The following is a 20,954-nucleotide window of genomic DNA, read 5'->3' on the forward strand; positions in this document are numbered from 1 at the left end:
AGGGTACCAAAAATATCTGCAGCATTGAAAGTCCCCAAGAACACAGTGGCCTCCATCAGTCCGCCTGGCCAAATTGAGCATTTGGGTCAGGGAGGTGACCAAGAACCCAATGGTCACTCTGACAGAGCTCCAGAATTCCTCTGTGGAGATGGGAGAACCTTTCAGAAGGACAACCATCTCTGCAGCACTCCACCAATCAGGCCTTTATGGTAGTGGTGGTGGCAGCATCATGCCTGTTGGGATGTTTTTCAGCAGCAGGGACTGGGGGGCTAGTCAGGATCAAGGGAAAGATGAACGGAGCAAAGTACAGAGAGATCCTTGATGAAAACCTGCTCTAGAGCTTTCTGGACCTCAGACTGGGGAAACAGTTCACCGTCCAACAGGACAACGACCCTAAGCACACAGCGAAGACATTGCAGGAGTGCCTTCGGGACAAGTGTCTGAATGTCCTTGAGTGGCCCAGCCAGAGTCCGGACTTGAACCTGATCGAACATCTCTGTAGAGACCTGAAAATAGCTGTGCAGTAATGCTCCTCATTCAACCTGACAGAGCTTGAGAGGATCTGCAGAGAAGAATGGGAGAAACTCCCCAAATACAGGTGTGCTAAGCTTGTAGCGTCATACCCAAGAAGACTCAAGGCTGTAATCGCTGCCAAAGGTGCTTCAACAAAGTACTGAGTAAAGGGTCTGAATACTTATGTAAATGTGATATTTCCGTTTTAAATTTTTAATACATTTGCAAAAAAAATTTAAAAACTGTTTTTGCTTTGTCATTATGGGGTACTGTGTGTAGATTGATGAGGGGAAAAATCTATGTAATCAATTTCAGAATAAGGCTGTAACGTAACAAAATGTAGAAAAAGTAAAGATGTTCAGTGTAAAGAAAAGATGTGCCAAGTGTGGAGGGGAACATGATTACGGTGAATGCAGGAGCAATGTGAAGGTCAAGTGTTGTAATTGTGGGGGGAACATACTGCAGTATTTGGTGGATGGAGGGTGTAGAGAGAGGCTCAGAGATGTAGAATCATTCATGATGTATCGTATGCAGAGGCTTTAAGACAGATTGGTGGAACTACAGTGCGGAATGATAGAGCTTCCATGGCTGCTCCTGTAGTAAGTGGACCTAATGTCGGGGCTGTTGTTTCTTCTGGTCCTGGCATGGTTTCAAGACCTGATCAGAAATGTTACGCTCATGAGTGTGCTGTGTCAAAGGACACTTTAATAGTGAATAAAGTTAATTTCATAGCTTTCATTGGTAAGGTTATCAACACGACTTGGGTTGTGGAAAGCAGAAATGCCAGGTTGAAGGTTATTGTGGATACAGCAAAATAGTTATTGGGGGTAACAGATGTTACTGTTTAAATGGTTGTAGACATGCTGAATAATCCTAAGGGTGGTGTGATAAGATATTTACACTGAAGAAAAATGCAAATGCAACATGCAACCATTTCAAAATGTTTACTGAGTTACAAATCATATAAGGAAAAAAGTAAATTGAAATAAATTGATTAGGCCCTAATCTATGGATTTCACGACTTGGAATACAGATATTGATCTATTGGTCACAGATAACTTTACAAAAAAAGGCAGGGGGGTGGATCAGAAAACCAGTCAGTATCTAGTGTAACAACCATTTGCCTCATGCAGCACGACACATCTCCTTCGTATATAGAGTTGATCAGGCCGTTGATTGTGGCCTGTGGAATGTTGTCCCACTCCTCTTCAATGGCTTTGTGAAGTTGTTGGATATTAGCAGGAACTGGAACACGCTGACGTACATGTCGATCCAGAGCATCCCAAATGTGCTCAATGGGTGACATGTCTTGTGAGTATGCAGGCCATGGAAAAGGGAGCGGAGGTCGGGTTGCCCTCTGAGAATTCGCAGTCGAGTGAGTAAACACCCACTGCCATCCGTTCTATTGGCCACTGTGCAATCATTGGAAAATAAAATGGATAACCTACGATCAAGATTATACAACCAACGCGACATTAAAAACTGTAATATCTTATGTTTCACCGAGTCGTGGCTGAACGACGACACAGATCATATAGAGCTGGCGGGATTTTCCATGCACAGGCAGGACAGAGAAGCTACGTCTGGTAAGACGAGGGGCGGGGATGTGCCTATTTGTCAATAACAGCTGGTGCGCAATGTCTAATATTAAAGAAGTCTCGAGGTATTTCTCGCCTGAGGTAGAGTACCTTATGATAAGCTGTAGACCACACTATCTACCAAGAGAGTTCTCATCTATATTATTCGTAGCTGTCTATTTACCACCACAAACCAATGCTGGCACTAAGACAGCACTCAACCAGCTGTATAAGGCCATAAGCAAACAAGAAAATTCTCATCCAGAAGTGGCGCTCCTAGTGGCCAGGGACTTTAATGCAGGCAAAATCCGATTTGACCTAATTTCTACCAACATGTCACATGTTTAACCAGAGGGAAAAAAGTCTAGACCACCTTTACCCCACACACAGAGACGCATACAAAGCTCTCCCTCACCCTCCATTTGGCAAATCTGACCATAATTCTATCCTCCTGATTCCTGCTTACAAGCAAAAACTAAATCAGAAAGTACCAGTGACTCGCTCAATACGGAAGTGGTCAGGTGACGCGGATGCTACGCTACAGGACTGTTTTGCTAGCATAGACTGGAATATGTTCTGGGATTCATCAAATGGCATTGAGGAGTATACCACCTCAGTCATCGGCTTCATCAATAAGTGCATTGATGACATCGTCCCCATAGTGACCGTATGTACATATCCCAAGCAGCCGCGAGCTGCCCAATGACACAAGCCTACCAGACAAGCTAAATACCTTTTATGCTCGCTTCGAGGCAAGCAACACTGAAACATGCATTAGAGCACCAGTTGTTCTGGATGACTGTGTGATAATGCTCTCAGTAGCTGATGTGAGCAAGACCTGTAAACAGGTCAATATTCACAAAGCCGCGGGGTCAGATGGAATACCAGGACATGTACTCAAAGCATGCGCGGACCAACTGACAAGTGTCTTCACTGACATTTTCAACCTCTCCCTGTAATACCTACATGTTTCAAGCAGACCCCCATAGTCCGTGTGCCCAAGGAATTGAAGGTAACCTGCCTAAATGATTACCGCCCCGTAGCACTCACGTCGGTAGCCATGAAGTGCTTTGAAAGGCTGGTCATGGCTTACATCAACAGCATCCTCGGATGCCCTAGACCCACTCCAATTCGCATACCACCCCAACATATCCACAGATGACGCCATCTCAATCGCACTCCACACTGCCCTTTCCCACCTGGACAAAAGGAACACCTACACTACTGCTCAAAAGTTTGGGGTCACTTAGAAATGTTTTGTCCGTTAAAATAACATAGTATATGTTGTAAATGACTATTGTAGCTGGAAACAGCAGATTTTTTATGGAATATCTACATAGGCGTACAGAGGCCCATTATCAGCAATCATCACTCCTGTGTTCCAATGGCACATTGTGTTAGCTAATCCAAGTTGATCATTTTTAAAGGCTAATTGATCATTAGAAAACCATTTTGCAATTATGCTAGCACAGCTGAAAAATGTTGTACTGCTTAAAAAAGCAACAAAACTGGCTTTCTTGAGTATCTGGAGCATCAGCATTTGTGGGTTCGATTACAGGCTCAAAATGGCCAGAAACAAAGAACTTTCTTCTGAAACTTATCAGTCCAGTCTTGTTCTGAGAAATGAAGGCTATTCCATGCGAGAAAATGCCAAGAAACTGAAGATCTGGTACAAAGCTATCTACTACTCCCTTCACAGAACAGCGCAAACTGGCTCTAACCAGAATAGATCGAGGAGTGGGAGGCCCTGATGCACAACTGAGCAAGAGGACAAGTACATTAGAGTGTCTAGTTTGAGAAACAGACGCCTCACAAGTCCTCAACTGGCAACTTCATTAAATAGTACCTGCAAAACACCAGTCTCAACGTCAACAGTGAAGCTGGCCTTCTAGGCAGAGTTGCAAAGAAAAAGCCATGTCTCAGACTGGCCAATAAAAAGAAAAGATTAAGATGGGCAAAATAACACAGACACTGGACAGAGGAACTCTGTCACCGACAACCATGAGACAGCCTATAGGTAGGTCAGAGACCTGGCAGTGTGGTGCCAGGACAACTACCTCTCCCTCAATGTGAGCAAGACAAAGGAGCTGATCATGGACTACAGGAAAAGGCAGGCCGGACAGGCCCCCATTAACATCGATGGGGCTGTAGTGGAGCGGGTCGAGAGTTTTATGTTCTTTGGTGTCCACATCACCAACAAACTATCATGGGCCAAACACACCAAAACAGTTGTGAAGAGGGCACGACAACACCCTTTCCCCCACAGGAGACTGAAAAGATTTGGCATGGATCCCCAGATCCTCAAAAAGTTCTACAGCTGCACCATCGAGAGCATCCTGACCGGTTGTATCACCGCCTGGTATGGTAACTGCTCAGCATCTGATCATACGGCGCTACAGAGGGTAGCACATACAGTCCTGTACATCACTGGGGCCAATCCACCTGCCATCCAGGACCTATATACTAGGCGGTGTCAGAGGAAAGCCCAAAAAATGGTCAAAGACTCCAGTCACCCAAGTCATAGACTGTTTTCTCTGCTACCGCACGGCAAGCGGTACCGGAGCGCCAAGTCTAGGACTAAAAGGCTCCTTAACAGCTTCTACCCCCAAGCCATAAGACTGCTGAACAATTAATCTAATGGCTTCCGGACCATTTACATTTACACCCCCATTTGTTTTTTACACTGCTACTACTCGCTTTTTATTATCTATGCATAGTCACTTCACCCCTACCTACATGTACAAATTACCTCGACTAACCTGTACCCTCGCACATTGACTCGGTACCGGTACCCCCTGTATATAGCCTCGTTATTGTTATTTTATTGTTACTTTTTATTATTTTTTACTTTAGTTTATTTGGTAAATATTTTCTTAACTCTTTCTTGAACTGCACTGTTGGTTAAGGTCTACACATGTTGTATTCGGCGCATGTGACAAATAAAGTTTGATTTGGAAGAACTGGGACATTTTCAGCTTCCAGGAATTGTGTACAAATCCTTGCGATATGGGGCCGTGCATTATCATGCTGAAACATGATGTGATGGCGGCAGATGAATGGCACGACAATGGGCCTCAGGATCTCGTCAGGATATCTCTGTGTATTCAAATTGTGATCGATAAAATGCAATTGTGTTCGATGTCCGTAGCTTATGTCTGCCAATACCATAACCCCACCATGGGGCACTCTGTTCACAACATTGACATCAGTAAACTGCTCGCCCACACGACGCCATCTGCCCGGTACAGTTGAAACCAGAATGAATCCGTGAAGAGCACACTTGTCCAGTGTGCCAGTGGCCATCGAAGGTGAGCATTTTCCCACTGAAGTCAATTACGACTCCAAACTGCAGTCAGGTCAAAACCCTGGTGACGACGACGAGCACGGAGATGAGCTTCCCTGTGACGGTTTCTGAGTTTGTGCAGAAATTCTTCAGTTGTGCAAACCCACAGTTTCATCAGCTGTCTTGGTGGCTGGTATCAGATGATCCTGCAGGTGAACAAGGCGAATGTGGAGGTACTGGACTGACGTGAAAAAATATAAACGCAACATGTTAAGTGCCGGTCCCATGTTTCTTGAGCTGAAATAAAAGATCCTAGAAATGTTCCATACGGAGCAAAATATTGTTTTGGAGTATTTCTGTAATAAAGCTCTTTCGTGGGGAAAAAACTAATTCTTATTGGCTACGCCCCTGCCCAGTCGTGAAATCCATAGATTAGGGACTAATTTATTTATTTCAATTGATGGATTTCCTTATTTGAACTGTAACACAAAATCTTTTAAATTGTTGCAAGTTGGATTTATATTTTTGTTCAGTATGTGAGAATATTTTTGGTTGACAAATCTTTACACAATTTCTGATATCACCTTTTATTTCTTGTATTAGTAAAATATGCCTCTACTACCATTAATTCGTTAAACTTGTTTGGATTTCTCGCTGACCAATATGGCTGCCATTTTCAACCCTTTCTGGAACTATGAGTCTATAGGCTGTCTGTGGTTGATGTACTATAGACACCACACACACACCATTGTTACACTACAATCAACTTTTGCATTGTTGTAAAAACAATTGTGATGCATACTGCCCATTTCAATTGGGGGTAAAAGGAAGAAAATACCATTTGTTTTCCGATAATGATCTTTATTTTTTCAGTTTTAAATAGGCAAAAAATAAAACACATGTAAATAAAATGAAAAGGTGATCGTCCATATAGCCACATGTGCATATCAGTAAGGGTACATGTTACTGTAAACCATCTCTGAAGCCCACCAGGTAGGATAAACTAGATCACGTTACCATCTTAAAATATAATTTTTCCTCATTCTTAAATATCCTGAGAAAGTTAAATTAAGCCAAATTAGAATAAAATGCAACATCCAATATTGCTGACACACACACACCTGTTTGGAGATTCATGATAGCACCCCCCAGCAGCACACACAAAATAAATAAGCAAAAACAAAAGTGGCTGCCATTTTCATTCCCAATTCCCACTGCTTGCTGACTGATACTGCCACAACATATTGAAGAGATACAATCTTCCTACAGAAACCCACCAACACCAACCCCAGGACATTTGAAAGCATTCTCTAACAAAGACTACAGGCATAATTCTCAATGAAAGGAGAATAAAAACTGCAAACATAGCTAATTATTAAGCTGCTAAACCCATACAGCTAACTTTTTTCTCTCCCCCATACAGTTGGGCTCCACCAAAGACTGGTTGAGGTCTCTGGCTCCATCCTGCTTCACAGAGGAGAACCTTGATGAGCAAAGGGTCTCCGAGGAGATTCTGTCCAGACGCAGGAGAACGGGTTTCCGCAGCATCATTGGGCGCTTTAGAATCACACACTTTCAAACGACAGCCGTAACTATCTGAGGTGGTGTTCTCTAAGCCAGCGAAACACTGTTAAAATGTTCAAACTGGGTTTGGGCCACAGCTCAGGCTCAACCTGGAGCCCCCCAGACAGAAGTCATTAGCATTTCCATGATCACAATTTTTTCTAAATTCAATCAAACCAGTATGGCGACAAGAGCAACGGTCCATCTAAGAGAAATTTAACGTGTCCAAGATGTCTGACATGCAGAAACACCCATGTTGCAAAATGTAACGTCCGTTTTCCCTCGCACAAAAATGTAAGGGTGGAGAGAACACAGAACCTCATCTTGGAGATAAATAGGTTCTGCTGTGTCAGTCACACAGATACCATGACAGGTGGAGAAGTCTTCAGTCATCTGTTCAGTCAATGATGTCTATAGGCGAGTGAACTAGAGAGGCGGCAAGTTGAAGGGAAACTTAACAAGTGAGAGATCTAACTTATGGGCCTGATTAACCAAGTGTTTTCACCAGCGCAATGTTGACACCTGTTTTTTTTTTTTAAACAGGTAGTCAAACAAGGACAAAAGGTAGCATGTCATTTTTTGCTTTATTTTAGTCAATCCTTTCAGAAAATAACAGGTGCAGCCTTTGCACTGGTAGAAAACTGAGCACATCAGGCCCAGCCTAAGTGTTCTTGGATTCTGAGAAGAAACTGAGGGGGAGAACCACTTGCCATCTGTGGATAGAAAAAGTGAGAGGTTTAAAATATGTGAAGTAGTCCTTTCAGAACTGTCTCTCCTATGGGAGGAGAGGTCAGGGAGCGCATGCGTCAGCCGTCCAGGTTCACATTTGGGACGCGTCACGACTCCTCTGTCCCAGAGTCATCTTCATCGTAGCAGCAGTCGTCTTCATCCTCCAGATCCTCATCGTCATAGTAATCGTCATAGAAGAGGTCGGAGCCCTCGTCAGGTGGAGGGGCGCGAGTGCGGACACAGTATTCGGCCAGTGTGGTGGGGACCTTCACCCCGTCGCGTTCCGCCTCAGCCTTAGTGGCCAACACCTGCTTCCTGAGAGACAGTGAGATAGAGGGTGAATAAGTGTGTATGCTGTGCTCTCTGTCCTTGCGGTATGTTTACATACTACACTCTGTCCTTTGTGTGTGTACCTACCGAATGATCTCTGCGTACTCTCTGTCCTTGCCCTTGCTGTCTCTCCACTTGCGGTACATGACGGAGGCATCCACATTGGCCGGGGAGAAGGTGTTGGGCTCGTTCAGCAGAGAGATGACACTCAGAAGGATGGTCCTACAGGAGCCACACAGAGGGTTTAATGTCAGAAAGAAGCACCAAGCAGTTTCTATCAAAGTAAGCTGGTTGACCCATTGACCCTGCTTTGTGGGATAAAGGCTAGGATATTTCTGCAAAGTACGATTTCTGAAATGTGTCAGCCTGTCGATGTTGATATAAACCTAAAATGGTGCTGGTAAAAAGAAGACCTACAACTTCTTAAATTAGAACTGACAAACATGACTTATAGTATTCCACGTAACTGGGTCAGACAGAAAATAAACCAAAGTGTAACAGGAAGTCCTGGAGAGGTTCCACTGAAGCCAGATGGACATGTGTCATGTGATCTGAGTATGAGTGACTAAGCACAATGGGAGAGAGCGGGGCATAGAGGAGAGGGACAGAGAAAAAGGGGATGAAAAGGGAGCGTGATAGATAGAAGGGAGAGTGATATAGTAAGCAGAGGGAGAGCAGGGGTGTATTAATTCCGGCGATTCTGTTGCAAAACGTTTCTTAAACGGAAGCAAACCAAATGAAACAGGGAGGGACCTACCTGAATTTGTCAAATAAAAACTCTCGTTTTGCAACTGTTTGGTAATGGGAGAAGGTCACAGAGGAAAAAAGTGAATCAAAAAGGAAGGAAAGGGTACAGAGAGAAGGGGATGTGGGGCTAGAGAACATGCTGAGATGTGTACCTAACATTCTGGGTAGGGTTCCACCTCTCAGAGGGCAGCTCCCCACTCTGAGGGTCATCAACTGGAGGGTGCAGAATGGATATACACACGTCCCCATTCTAACACAAGGGAGAGGCTAAAATTAATACACAAACAAGTTAATGTTCACAGATTGCAGGTGTGACTAGGATTAGGCCACATAAAAAGATGGAGAGAAATGTAGATTAACACCCAAAAATGTGTCTGAAAATTAATTACATGGAGTAATTAATTGACCCAGCGGTCTAAGGCACTGCATCTCAGTGCAAGAGGCGTCACTGCAGTCCCTGGTTCGAATCTAGGCTGAGTTCAGGTTTGGCTGTCATTGTAAATAAGAATTTGTTCTTAACTGACTTGCCTAGTTTAATAAAGGTTACACAATGTATTTTTCTAGAATTGGGTCAGTGATCTCTTCTTACCTCATAGATGTTGGGGTGCCACATCTTGGTGAGGAAACGGAAAGCAGGTGGTGAATAGGGGTAGTCAATAGGGAACTTGATACGAGCCTGTGGGACACAGGGAGAGAAGCAAATATGTCAGCAACATGTCCTAACATGCGTCTCTGGGGCCTAAACTACCTAACCGGATTCAATAGTAATCCTGATGTTGCAACCCAGTGCTGTGTAGACCATACTAGAGAGCAACAACAGCGTGACCCAGAAACAAGTTTGACACTAAACAGTACTGCTTGTCACTGCATCAATAGAATGCAGATGCGATGTTACGTTTTTCACGGGCCTACTATTAACGGAAGACAACAATGTAGATGTCCATTAGTAACATTGGATAGCTAGCAAACAAAATACATTTGGAAAATAGCATTTGTGTATGTAACATATTTGCAAAACAAGCTGACATACCTATGCGTCGAACTTACCTTGAAATACCCTCCTTCATAGTGAGTGTTAGGAGGTCCAAAAATGGCCACTTCCCAATTGTATAAATCTGCCTCGTCCACCAATGTTATTCTGAAGCCCTCGACTGGCTCCTCTTGAAGGCTCTTCATTTCTAACATTAATGCTTTCTGTGAGCTTGCTACGTGAGTAGGACCATGTTGCGCCATGGTAAAATAGCAAACTAGCTAATCTAGTTACCCTCGTTGTTTACTCGAACACACGTAACAACCTAGCTAGCCACCTGATTCTGCAAAACAAAAAAAAACGTTTTCTTTGTTGCGATTTCGCGATGCGGACAAATGCTAGTTAGCTAACCTTTATTTCGCTTCAGGTGGATGGATTTGTTGTGAAACCGCGCAATATGTTTTATCTGGCTAATTATCTTTATAAAATAGCTGAATTTAGAAAAACCTATACTAAAAATATATGTTTTGGTATTTCAGTAGTTAGGCTCACCGACCTAGCTGAGTAGTTAGCATCTGGCGCTAGCTATTGATCAAATGAATATTTAAAAAAAAAACGGTTACTTTGCTACTGATAGTTATACTAAAATAATTAGTTTTGGACCAGCCAAAGTCTATACAACATGAATAATTATTCACCAACGATATTTTTCAACTGCGAACGTCTGTGTCCCTGCTGTCTAGCAATGTGAGGAGTGAAAGCAGTCTTCTCCTCTCAAAACGTTCAATAAGATTGCAGTGCTGTCTGGGAAATGACGTTCTAATGACACATAGAACTTAAACTTCTCATGTCAGCATTGCAAAAATTACCAAAAGGTTTCATGATATACATTTTATTCACCATGTTTATTGTACAAGTATTCCAATTAATTGTGTATGGCAATGTATTTACGACTCATTCATTATTTTCGAGGTTTTAAGAACTACACTCATTGCATTTCTGGAAAACAGTCAAATGGTGTGACGTTACAACAACACGAATGTTGTTTGTTTTGATGTGAAGTGCCTTGCTTGGCCTTTTCGATGTCAATTTATGTGTAAACTAAAATATTTCTATACGAACTACTTATAGATGGGATGTGGTGTGCTGATTTCATTGATCATGATAAAATACTTGAGAAAAGCGCAGTTGTATTTCACCATCCCCCATTCTGCTCCAAAAGAAACGACCAATCAGTTTATAATATGACGCATTCAAACTGCGTCGGGGCTCAATGCAAGTCCCAGGGGTTGGCTTTAAATATACCTGAGAATTAAACAAATGTGAACAAAATCAATATAAAGATTATTAGGAGAGGATCCCTTCGTGGTTTAAGTTAAATAATTATGTTTGTAATTTTCTTAATGTGTTTTTCCCCTCAAATACAATAAAGTTGTGTGCTGCGAACAAAAATAATTATACAGGTCCTATTTACGCGACCTAGAAGAGAACGGACCACAAAAATTTGGGAACTCTTTTGCCATGGGTCCAAAAAAGCATCGTCGGTCCCGTTCTGGCTCTCGTAGTCGGAACCGCGATCGAAACAGGTCCAAAATAAGCAGATCACGATCACCCGAAGAGAAGAGAGGCCGGAGTCGGTCCATTGATCGGAACATAAAACCCCGGAGAATTGCGCGTTCTGAGAGCGGAAACTCGAACAGCAGTGGTGAATCTACGAGGCGACAAGGACAGCGGCCCCGTAGCAGAGACCGTCCCGGATCGAGAAGCGACTCAGACAGCGACAAGAGACGTAAACTGAAGGGCAAATCAAAAGACAGATCCAGGTAAACATTACAGGTTAAGCTATATGAAATAAAAATGTACTGTTTATGTAGTTAGCAAAAAATGACCCACATACTGTATCTGCATCTAAACGTTTTTCTATCCATCAGGTCTGACTCGGATGATCCAAAGGGGAGGAACAAAAGAGAGAAAAAGAAGAGCAGAAGAGAAGACAAAGGAGAGAAGATTGGCAGGAGCCAGTCCCAGTCTGACTCAGGGTCTAGTGCAGACCGAAAGAGATCGAGGGACAGGGGGAACAATGACCGGGAGAGGAGATGGCGGAGGAGTGCAGACAGAGGGAGCAGAAGCCCCAGCAGAGAAAGGGAACGACAGATGCGGGAGAGAACGAGGGACAGGGAGAGAATGAGAAGCCGAGACAAGGACCCAAGCCGATGTAAGGAGAAAAGTCGAGACAGAGAAAGAAGCAGCCGGAGGAGTGAAGACCGGGGGAGGAGAGAAGGAAGCAGAGGGAAGGACCAAAGGGACAAAGAGCGCAATAGACGTCGCTCTGGATCCTCTGACTCATCTAAGAGCTCTGGGTCGGATGGCGGGGCCCGTGGAGGCAGCCCGGGGTCTGGAGAGGCCGGTCCCTCGGTACGAGATGAGAAGAAGAACCAGAGAGAGATGCTGAAGGCCCTGGAGACCCCAGAGGAGAAGAGGGCCAGACGACTGGCCAAGAAGGAGGCCAAGGAGAGGAAGAAGAGAGAAAAGATGGGCTGGAGTGAGGAGTACATGGGCTATACCAATGCAGACAACCCCTTCGGTGACAACAACCTGCTGGGCACCTTCAAATGGCAGAAGGTAAGACCGGGAGAGGAGAATGAGCACTTGAGAAATGGGTGTATATGGGACTATCAAAGTGCAGTGGTTATCAGACCTAGCCTAAACAGCAGAATGATACAATGGTTACTCCATGAATATCAGTCTGAATGAAGTCGCTGTAAAATAAAATGCAATAGTCTCTACAAGGCAGAATTTTTAAATAAAATATTTATACTTATTTTACCGGTTGTACATGCTGTTGGTCCTTTTGGCGGTAGGAGGTGGAGATAAGTGTTTACCTGACTTTTTGTGGCGCCGATAGGTTCTGTCACTTTTATCAATCTGTTGTCACATTACACGTGATGCACAATTTGTAAACAATAGCCGAAACACGTTTCCTCGCAATCAGCTGGAAGTGTTTGCCATTCGGTTAGGCTCGGCCATATTGTGCATCAATATGTCCATTTGTCACGTGCTAATTGCATCAGTATTGAAAATAAAAACTGGAAATACAAATGATCTACAGAACAGCGTACTGAAGGTTGGGTTGATGACATTATTCTGTTGGTATTTTGTCTCACATTCCTACCAGCGAAAGGAACAACCACACGGATAACCAGTAAAGTATACTTTTATTCAGCATTCTGGCTTGTAGAGGTCATGAAATGAAACTTTCCTGATCGAAATGCTCATTTCTGCCCGACTTGAATTATATTCAATTCAACGTCAGGTCTTCAGGCTTTATCAGACAAGTCTCTGAGGAATTTGTGTATTTCTGTATGTTGTTGTTGTGGTCAGGCTCTGGACAGGAAGGGCATTGGCCATCTGGGTGAGAAGGACCTGAAGGACAGGAACAAACGTATCCAGGAGGAGAATCGCAGAGAACTGCAGAAGGTATGCTTCTATGCAACACAAGTTTTCTGGGTCTGCATAATAAATCAAAGGATAGTTGAAATCAATGTTAAATTAAGTCCACAGAAGTAACAAGTAATGGTAGACCTACCAATTAGTTATAGTGATTTTACTGATATCAATTTTGTTAATGAATTATTACGTGATTAAAACTCATAATTACGTGACCAAATTGGCAAAGGAAGTACCAAAAAAATCCGTAACGGAAATACTGCAACTGAATTGGCTACAATGGGAAATCATAATAGTCACCTGCTTGGGTATCCTGGTACTGTCCTCTCTTCCACTGACATACTGTTATGTTCAGCTCATAACTGTTTTCTTTGTCTTTCTTGTGGTCAAACCCAGTGTTAAAACAGTCTGAGTCTGGACAACCCCTCTCTCTTTCTCTCTAGTTAATGTCACCTCTCCCAGGTCTTACTGACACTTTCCCATGAGCCCCCTCTCTTTCCATGGACACTGGACGTCCATGGACTTTTAAAAGTAGTTGAACTGAATCTATCATAGACGTATGTTTCATAAGTTTGGATAGTACTGTACATTGAGTGGAGCACAGTAGAGTGTACTAAACTGTAAGAAACGTCCCTTTTTCAGGACACTGTCTTTCAAAGATAATTCGTAAAAATACAAATATCTTCACAGATCTTCATTGTAAAGGGTTTAAACTCTGTTTCCCATGCTTGTTCAATGAACCATAAACAATTAATGAACATGCACCTGTGGAACGGTCGTTAAGACACTAACAGCTTACAGATGGTAGGTAATTAAGGTCACCGTTTTGAAACCTTAGGACACTAAAGAGGCCTTTCTACTCTGAAAAACACCAAAAGAAAGATGCCCAGGGTCCCTGCTCATCTGCATGAACGTGCCTTAGGCATGCTGCAAGGAGGCATGAGGACTGCAGATGTGGCCAGGGCAATAAATTGCAATGTCTGTACTGTGAGACGCCTAAGACGGCGCTACAGGCAGACAGGACGGACAGGTGATCGTCCTCGCAGTGGCAGACCACGTGTAACAACACCTGCACAGGATCGGTACATCTGAACATCACACCTGCAGGACAGGTACAGGATGGCAACAACAACTGCCCGAGTTACACCAGGAATGCACAATCCCTCCATCAGTGCTCAGACTGTCCGCAATAGGCTGAGAGAAGCTGGACTGAGGGCTTGTAGGCCTGTTGTAAGGCAGGTCCTCACCAGACATAACCGGCAGCAATGTTGCCTATGGGCACAAACCCACCGTCGCTGGACCAGACAGGACTGGCAAAAAGTGCTCTTCACTGACGAGTCACGGTTTTGTCTCACCAGGGGTGATGGTCGGATTCGCGTTTATCGTTGAAGGAATGAGAGTTACACTGAGGCCTGTACTCTGGAGCGAGATTGATTTGGAGGTGGAGGGTCCGTCATGGTCTGGGGCGGTGTGTCACAGCATCATCGGACTGCCTGCAATGACGACAAGCTCAATCACAACGCTGTGCGTTACAGGGAAGACATCCTCCTCCATCGTGGTGCCCTTCCTGCAGGCTCATCCTGACAGGACACTCCAGCATGACAATGCCACCAGCCACACTGCTCGTTCTGTGCGTGATTTCCTGCAAGACAGGAATGTCAGTGTTCTGCCATGGCCAGCGAAGAGCCCGGATCTCAATCCCATTGAGCATGTCTGGGACCTGTTGGATCGGAGGGTGAGGGCTAGGGCCATTCCCCCCCAGAAATATCCAGGAACTTGCAGGTGCCTTGGTGGAATAGTGGGGTAACATCTCACAGCAAGAACTGGCAAATCTGGTGTAGTCCATGAGGAGGAGATGCACTGCAGTAATTAATGCAGCTGGTGGCCACACCAGATACTGACTGTTACTTTTGATTTTGACCCCCCCCTCTGTTCAGGGACACACTATTCCATTTCTGTTAGTCACATGTCTGTGAAACTTGTTCAGTTTATGTCTGTTGAATGTTATGTTCATACAAATATTTACACATGTTAAGTTTGCTGAAAATAAACACAGTTGACAGTGAGAGGACGTTTCTTTTTTTGCTGAGTATATATTGTACTGAACTCTACCGTACTAAACTCTACTGTACTGAACTCAGCTGCGCTGTATTGTACTGCATTGTATTCTACTGTGATGTCCAAACTTGTGAAACTGTGCTGTAAATGACATTCGTATCCAAATTTATACATTTCTGTGTAGTACAGATCAGGGACCCATGATGTAATTCTGTTACCGTAATGCCGGCACCGGGTATAACTCCACTCCACTTCAATAACCAAAATAGATTTTTCAAACGCAAGGTGCCATGTCATAGTTCATAGCAGACATCTTTTAATCTTAATTCGGAGAAGACATTTAACATCATTTTTGAAAAACGTTGGTCGCAAAAAAAACCTTAGGGTTACATCTGCACAATTCTTCCACCAAACTCGTTTTTGTTCATTTTTTTCAGTGGAAATTGTTAAAAGTAGCCCTTGTGCATAGAGTTGTGGTTTGAAAATCTTTTAAATCAATGTAGTTTTAACACAAAATGGGGCTGGGACCATATAAACCCCAAAAGAGTGTTACATTTGACTCCAACGAAGTCATGCAATTTTACTGTAGGACAATGTGGAGTGAGAGAGAGAGAGAGAGAGAAAGCCATGCAAGAGCAGGACCTGTGTGTGTGTGTAATTGTGTTTGTGTGTCTGCCTGTGTTTAGGTGAAGCAGCTGCGTCTGGAGAGGGAGCGAGAGAAGGCCATGAGAGAGACCGAGCTGGAGATGCTGCAGAGAGAGAAGGAGGCAGAGCATTTCAAAACCTGGGCGGAACAAGAGGACAACTTTCACTTGCACCAGGCCAAGCTACGGTTAGTGGTGCCACCTTCATTACTGTCCCCCTGTAAACCCTGACCCTCAATAACCTCTCACATAGAGTGCATTCAGAAAGTATTCAGACCCCTTGACTTTTTCCACATTTTGTTACGTTACAGCCTTATTCTAAAATGTATTAAATTGTTTCTTTCCCGTATTAATCTACACACAATACCCCATAATGACAAAGCAAAACAGTTTTTAAAAAAACGTGCAAATATATTAAAAATGAAACTGAAATATGACATTTACATAAGTATTCAGACCCTTTACTCAGTACTTTGTTGAAGCACCTTTGGCAGCGATTACAGCCTCGAGTCTTCTTGGTATGACGCTACAAGCTTGGCACACCTGTATTTGGGGAGTTTCTCCCATTCTTCTCTGCAGATCCTCTCAAGCTCTGTCAGGTTTGATGGGGAGCGTTGCTTCACAGCTATTTTCAGGCCTCTACAGAGATGTTCGATGGGGTTCAAGTCCGGGCTATGGCTGGGACACTCAAGGACATTCAGAGACTTGTCCCAAAGCCACTCCTGCGTTGTCTTGGCTGTGTGCTTAGGGTCGTTGTTCTGTTGGAAGGTGTACCTTCGCCCCAGTCTGAGGTCCTGAGCGCTCTGGAGCAGGTTTTCAACAAGGATCTCTCTATACTTTGCTCCTTTCATCTTTCCCTCGATCCTGACTAGTCTCCCAGTCCCCGCCGGTGGAAAAAAAACATCCCCACAGCATGATGCTGTCACCACGTGATGCATGATACTATCACCATCCTACACCCTAGGGATAGTGCCAGGTTTCCTCCAGACATGACCTTGACATTCTGGCCAAAGGGTTCAATCTTGGTTTCATCAGACCAGAGAATCTTGTTTCTCATGGTCAGAGTCCTTTAGGTGCCTTTTGGCAAACTCCAAGCGTGATGTCATGTGCCTTTTATTGAGGAGTGGTTTCCATCAGGCCACTCTACCATAAAGGCCTGATTGGTGGAGTGCTGCAGAGATGGTTGTCCTTCTGGAAGGTTCTTCCATCTCCACAGAGGAACTCGAGAGCTCTGTTCGAGGGACCATCGGGATCTTGGTCACCTCCCTGACCAAGGCCATTCTCCCCCGATTGCTCAGTTTGGCCGGGCGGCCAGCTCTAGGAAGAAAGAGTCTTGGTGGTTCCATACTTCTTCCACTTAAGAATGATGGAGGCCACTGTGTTCTTGGGGACCTTCAATGCTGCAGAAATGTTTTGGTACCCTTCCTCAGATCTGTGTCTCGTCACAATCCTGTCTCAGAGTTCTACGGACAATTCCTTTGACCTCATTGCTTGGTTGTTGCTCTGACATGCACTGTCAACTGTGGGACCTTATATAGACAGGCGTGTGCCTTTCCATATCATGTCCAATCAATTGAATATACCACAGGTGGACTCCAGTCAAGTTGTAGAAACATCTGAAGGATGATCACTGGAAACAGGATGCACCTGAGCTCAATTTAGAGTCTCATAGCAAAGGGTCTGAATACTTTTTGTTGTTGTTGGGTGTGTTGATTGATGATGATTTTTTTTATTGAATTGATTTTAGAGTAAGGCTAACCAAACAAAATGTGGAAAATGTCAAGGGTTCTGAATACTTTCCGAAGGCACTGTGGTTCCATTTACTCACTCAAAAACAGCCTGGTCCAAAAACAACACCTCACTGCTCCGGTGTCTGCCGATGTGGATTTGTGTGTAGCCCTCTAACTAATAATTGTTTGTGTGTTTAGGTCTAAGATCCGAATCCGGGACGGCCGTGCTAAGCCCATAGACCTGTTGGCTAAGTACATCAGTGCTGAGGATGACGACCTGGCCGTGGAGATGCACGAACCTTACACCTTCCTCAACGGACTCACCGTCACTGACATGGACGACCTGCTTGAAGATATCAAGGTGTGTGTCTGTGTGTGCTTACTGTCTTTCTAGAATAAATGGAGCTTGTTGGTTGAGAAATTGTGGTGTGTAGAGGAAGAGAGTGTTTGTTTTTTGTGTGACCCTGTGTGTTTTCTCCGTAGGTATACATGGAGCTGGAGCAGGGGAAGAATGTAGACTTCTGGAGGGATATGACCACCATCACAGAGGATGAGATCAGCAAGCTCCGGAAACTGGAGGCATCTGGAAAAGGCCCAGGTGCACCACCTTAACCTCTCATAGGCCCAGCTACATGGACATCTCAGTATTGCTCTCTCTCTCGTTGGCCCATTTTCTGTCTTGGCTGTCCACCATCAACCTCTATACTTTACGCCTCGGCATTTCTCCCCTTGTCTCTTTCTCCTAGGGTGTGTCGGAAATGGCACCCTGGTTAAAAGTAGTGTAATATATAATTAGGGCATAGGGTGCCATTTCTGGTGCAGCCCTGGTCTGTCTCGTGATGTTTAGTTGACTGTCTCTCTGTGCTCCAGGTGACCGTCGTGATGGCATTAACACGTCAGTGAGCACCGATGTTCAGATAGTGTTTAAGGGAAAGACGTACAGCCAGCTCCAGGCGCTGAACCTCAACATCGAGACTAAGATCCGAGCTGGGGGATCCAACCTGGACATAGGTTACTGGGAGAGTCTGATGCAGCAAGTCAGGGTCTTCATGGGCCGAGCACGGTGAGGACCAGTTGATTGCGTGTAGAGCATGGTGCTTGCAATGCCAGGGTTGTGGGTTTGATTCCCACGGGGGACCAGTACAGGCAAAAGTACAGATGTATCCACTTGCTACCGTATGCCGCTCGGGATAAGAGTGTCTGTTAAATTACTAAAATGAAAAAAAAATAAGCTAAAGTCAACCCCTATCTGTGTTGTAGGTTGAGAGAGAGGCACCAGGACGTGTTGCGTCAGAAGCTGTTCAAGCTGAAACAGGAGCAGGGAGTGGAGAGTGAGCCTCTCTTCCCAATCATCAAAGAGGAGCCTGAGGACGAGGCTGTGTGAGTACGCGCACGCACGCCGTCAACCTCTTTCTACGTGCGCGCGCACACACACACATACACACACGCTCAGGTACACAAGGTTTGACCTCTGCCTCCTCTGTTTCTCATTCACAGGACCGAGAGCGAGAAAGACACTCCCTCAGAGGTGCCTGGCCCCTCCTCTTCCTCCCCTTCCATCAATCAAAAGAGAGATGCAGAGGAGAAGGATGAGCAAGTGGCGGGCCCATCCACGGAGGGAGACGGGGAGAAAGAGGGAGAGGGGGATGGAGAGGAGAAGGGTGAGGTGGTAGAGGCTGTTCTGACAGAGGAGGATTTGATCCAGCAGAGCCAGGCGGAGTATGACTCTGGCCGTTACAGTCCCACACTGCTGCTTCCCTCAGAGCTACCGCTGGACACACACACCATCACACCTGACGAAGACACACACAAACTACACCTCTCACGCAGACAGCTCGCCGTCACAGGTAAGAGGCTTCACACACCCATATTCATACATACACAAAAACGCTCAGACATTCTTACAAGGCCTATCTCTACCCATCATCCTATTAATCAATCTTTCTCTTTCTGCTCACCCCTTGTTCTCCAGGTGATGCCAATGAGAATGCAGAGGATGAGTTTGTGCGTCGCGCCAAACAGGGCATGGGCGGGGACGAGGCTCAGTTTAGCGTAGAGCTTCCCCTCACAGGGAAGATGTACCTGTGGGCTGATAAATACCGTCCCCGGAAACCTCGCTTCTTCAACAGGGTCCACACAGGCTTCGAGTGGAACAAATATAACCAGACCCATTATGACTTCGACAACCCTCCGCCAAAGATCGTCCAGGGCTATAAGTTCAACATCTTCTACCCGGACCTGATCAACAAACGTTCCACACCGCAGTACTTCCTAGAACCCAGTCCCGACAACAAGGACTTTGGGGTTCTGCGGTTCCATGCGGGGCCGCCATACGAGGACATTGCCTTTAAGATCGTTAACCGCGAGTGGGAGTACTCTCACCGCCACGGGTTCCGTTGTCAGTTCGCCAACGGGATCTTCCAGCTGTGGTTCCACTTCAAGAGGTACCGCTACAGAAGATAGAACCAGCTGAGTTTAGAACCTCAACAGTCCAACACCAGCCTTGGGCCTGGACCCCAATCCGGACCAGGAAACTCACACTGCGAGGTTTTAACCATAGAAATGGAATGTATAGAATCGACATCACATCAGTTGGGATCATCAGTAAGGTTAATATGTGTTCTAGCGGTTAATGTTTAGTCTGAAGGCCCCCCCCCAAAAACAAATACACAATTTGGATGTACTGTGTTTTTATTGGTTATCTTAGTGGTAACTTTTCTTCTTGTTATTACTACAGCAGCCCTGCCCCTTCTGTTGTCACAAAGAATGGTTTGTATTTTAGTTTGATCAGATAGGCTTTCAATGTACCTGTCTCTGAAATGACATATTAAAGATTCTTTTCCTAGCTGACTTCCATTTGTTGCCATCAGAGCTGTGAGGTAAAACAGTCTAATAACAAAACATTTGACAAGATTTCAATTTTCCTAGGAGTGGCATTAACTATGTCTCATCAGTCAGGAAGAGGATGTCAACAAATCACAAGATAGTAAACTGTCCCTTTTACCATTGGCTAAGTGTAACGTTGACCTATTTTCGATCTTAGGAACAACAGCTGTTCGATTTAGGACTAATTAACCCCCAATGTTAGCACTTTCTTAGCAAGTCCACTCCTGCCCCAGATTGAAACCAGTCATGCCTGTTGACTATTCTATACACACACACATTGGAGATGCCAAAAAAAGTTCAGGTAGAAAGAGTTTTAATGACGTAAACAACACTGATACAGCACAGTTAACAGGATCCTGAGAATGCAGTTTAGGCTAGTGGCCAATCCTCAAAAAATGTATTTTGTTTTTTTAGATACTCCTACCTGAGGTAGCACAACCATGTTTTTCCATATCTCTAAGGTCTCCCGTGTATGAA

The 20,954-nt window shown here is 44.6% G+C and overlaps 2 protein-coding genes across 2 annotated transcripts; one reads left to right on the forward strand and one right to left on the reverse strand.

The window, feature by feature from the left end:
* Nucleotides 1–6,217: 6,217 nt before the first annotated feature.
* Nucleotides 6,218–10,495, reverse strand: LOC115169424 (ubiquitin-conjugating enzyme E2 R1). Its single transcript, XM_029725011.1, has 5 exons — nucleotides 9,790–10,495; nucleotides 9,332–9,418; nucleotides 8,895–8,992; nucleotides 8,083–8,217; nucleotides 6,218–7,980 (listed from the first exon to the last, which is right to left on the reverse strand). The coding sequence occupies exons 1-5, from the start codon at nucleotides 9,973–9,975 to the stop codon at nucleotides 7,773–7,775; spliced, it is 714 nt and encodes a 237-aa protein (XP_029580871.1). The 5' UTR covers nucleotides 9,976–10,495; the 3' UTR covers nucleotides 6,218–7,772.
* A 693-nt stretch (nucleotides 10,496–11,188) lies between these two features.
* Nucleotides 11,189–20,441, forward strand: LOC115169422 (cactin). The gene is made up of 10 exons (XM_029725010.1): nucleotides 11,189–11,535; nucleotides 11,644–12,334; nucleotides 13,094–13,189; nucleotides 15,904–16,049; nucleotides 17,790–17,952; nucleotides 18,075–18,189; nucleotides 18,462–18,654; nucleotides 18,852–18,971; nucleotides 19,089–19,438; nucleotides 19,564–20,441. The coding sequence occupies exons 1-10, from the start codon at nucleotides 11,234–11,236 to the stop codon at nucleotides 20,052–20,054; spliced, it is 2,667 nt and encodes an 888-aa protein (XP_029580870.1). The 5' UTR covers nucleotides 11,189–11,233; the 3' UTR covers nucleotides 20,055–20,441.
* Nucleotides 20,442–20,954: the final 513 nt, after the last annotated feature.

Source organism: Salmo trutta, chromosome 31 (assembly GCF_901001165.1).
Source record: "Salmo trutta chromosome 31, fSalTru1.1, whole genome shotgun sequence".
Classification (NCBI taxonomy): domain Eukaryota; kingdom Metazoa; phylum Chordata; class Actinopteri; order Salmoniformes; family Salmonidae; genus Salmo; species Salmo trutta.